Genomic DNA, 413 nt, shown 5'->3' on the forward strand with positions numbered 1-413 from the left:
TAATGGCCACAAACCACCCCTACATCCTCGTCATGAGAGCAGTTGTTTTTGCCTAGTTTGGCATGTTTGCAGTGCAGTAGAGTTCGTTCGGTTCCTTCGCACTCCACGTCGTCCAGCAGGATTCTGACGCCGACGCCTCCCGCCCCGAGCTCGGCTCTCTTCGCCACCCGCAGAGCCACGGGAAACCCCATCTGCCTGCAGACCACCGCCGCAGCCTGTATGTTAAACATGTCGTCGCACACCGTGCCCCATTCGCCCCGCACGAAGATCTCCACTCGGCCGCGGTCCTTGTGTCCGTCTGCGCTGACCAGCCTCGCCGTCCCGGCTCGAGATCGACCCCTCCGCTCCCCTTTCCTCCTGGGCTTGCCTCGGCCTCGTTTGCCCGGTCTGCCGGTTTGGGTGTTTGCGGTGGT

At 62.5% G+C, this 413-nt stretch overlaps 1 protein-coding gene across 1 annotated transcript; it reads right to left on the bottom strand.

Moving 5' to 3' along the window:
- Nucleotides 1–7: 7 nt before the first annotated feature.
- On the bottom strand, nt 8–407 carry LOC107734762 (HHIP-like protein 1; the record flags this gene model as incomplete). The annotated part of the gene is made up of 1 exon (XM_016546697.1): nt 8–407. A coding segment is annotated over one exon (400 nt), but the record flags the coding sequence as incomplete, so codon positions are not given.
- Between the last annotated feature and the right edge of the window lie 6 nt (nt 408–413).

The sequence above is a fragment of the Sinocyclocheilus rhinocerous genome, unplaced genomic scaffold (genome assembly GCF_001515625.1).
Source record: "Sinocyclocheilus rhinocerous isolate Xijiao unplaced genomic scaffold, SAMN03320098_v1.1 C35230098, whole genome shotgun sequence".
Taxonomy (NCBI): Eukaryota; Metazoa; Chordata; class Actinopteri; order Cypriniformes; family Cyprinidae; genus Sinocyclocheilus; species Sinocyclocheilus rhinocerous.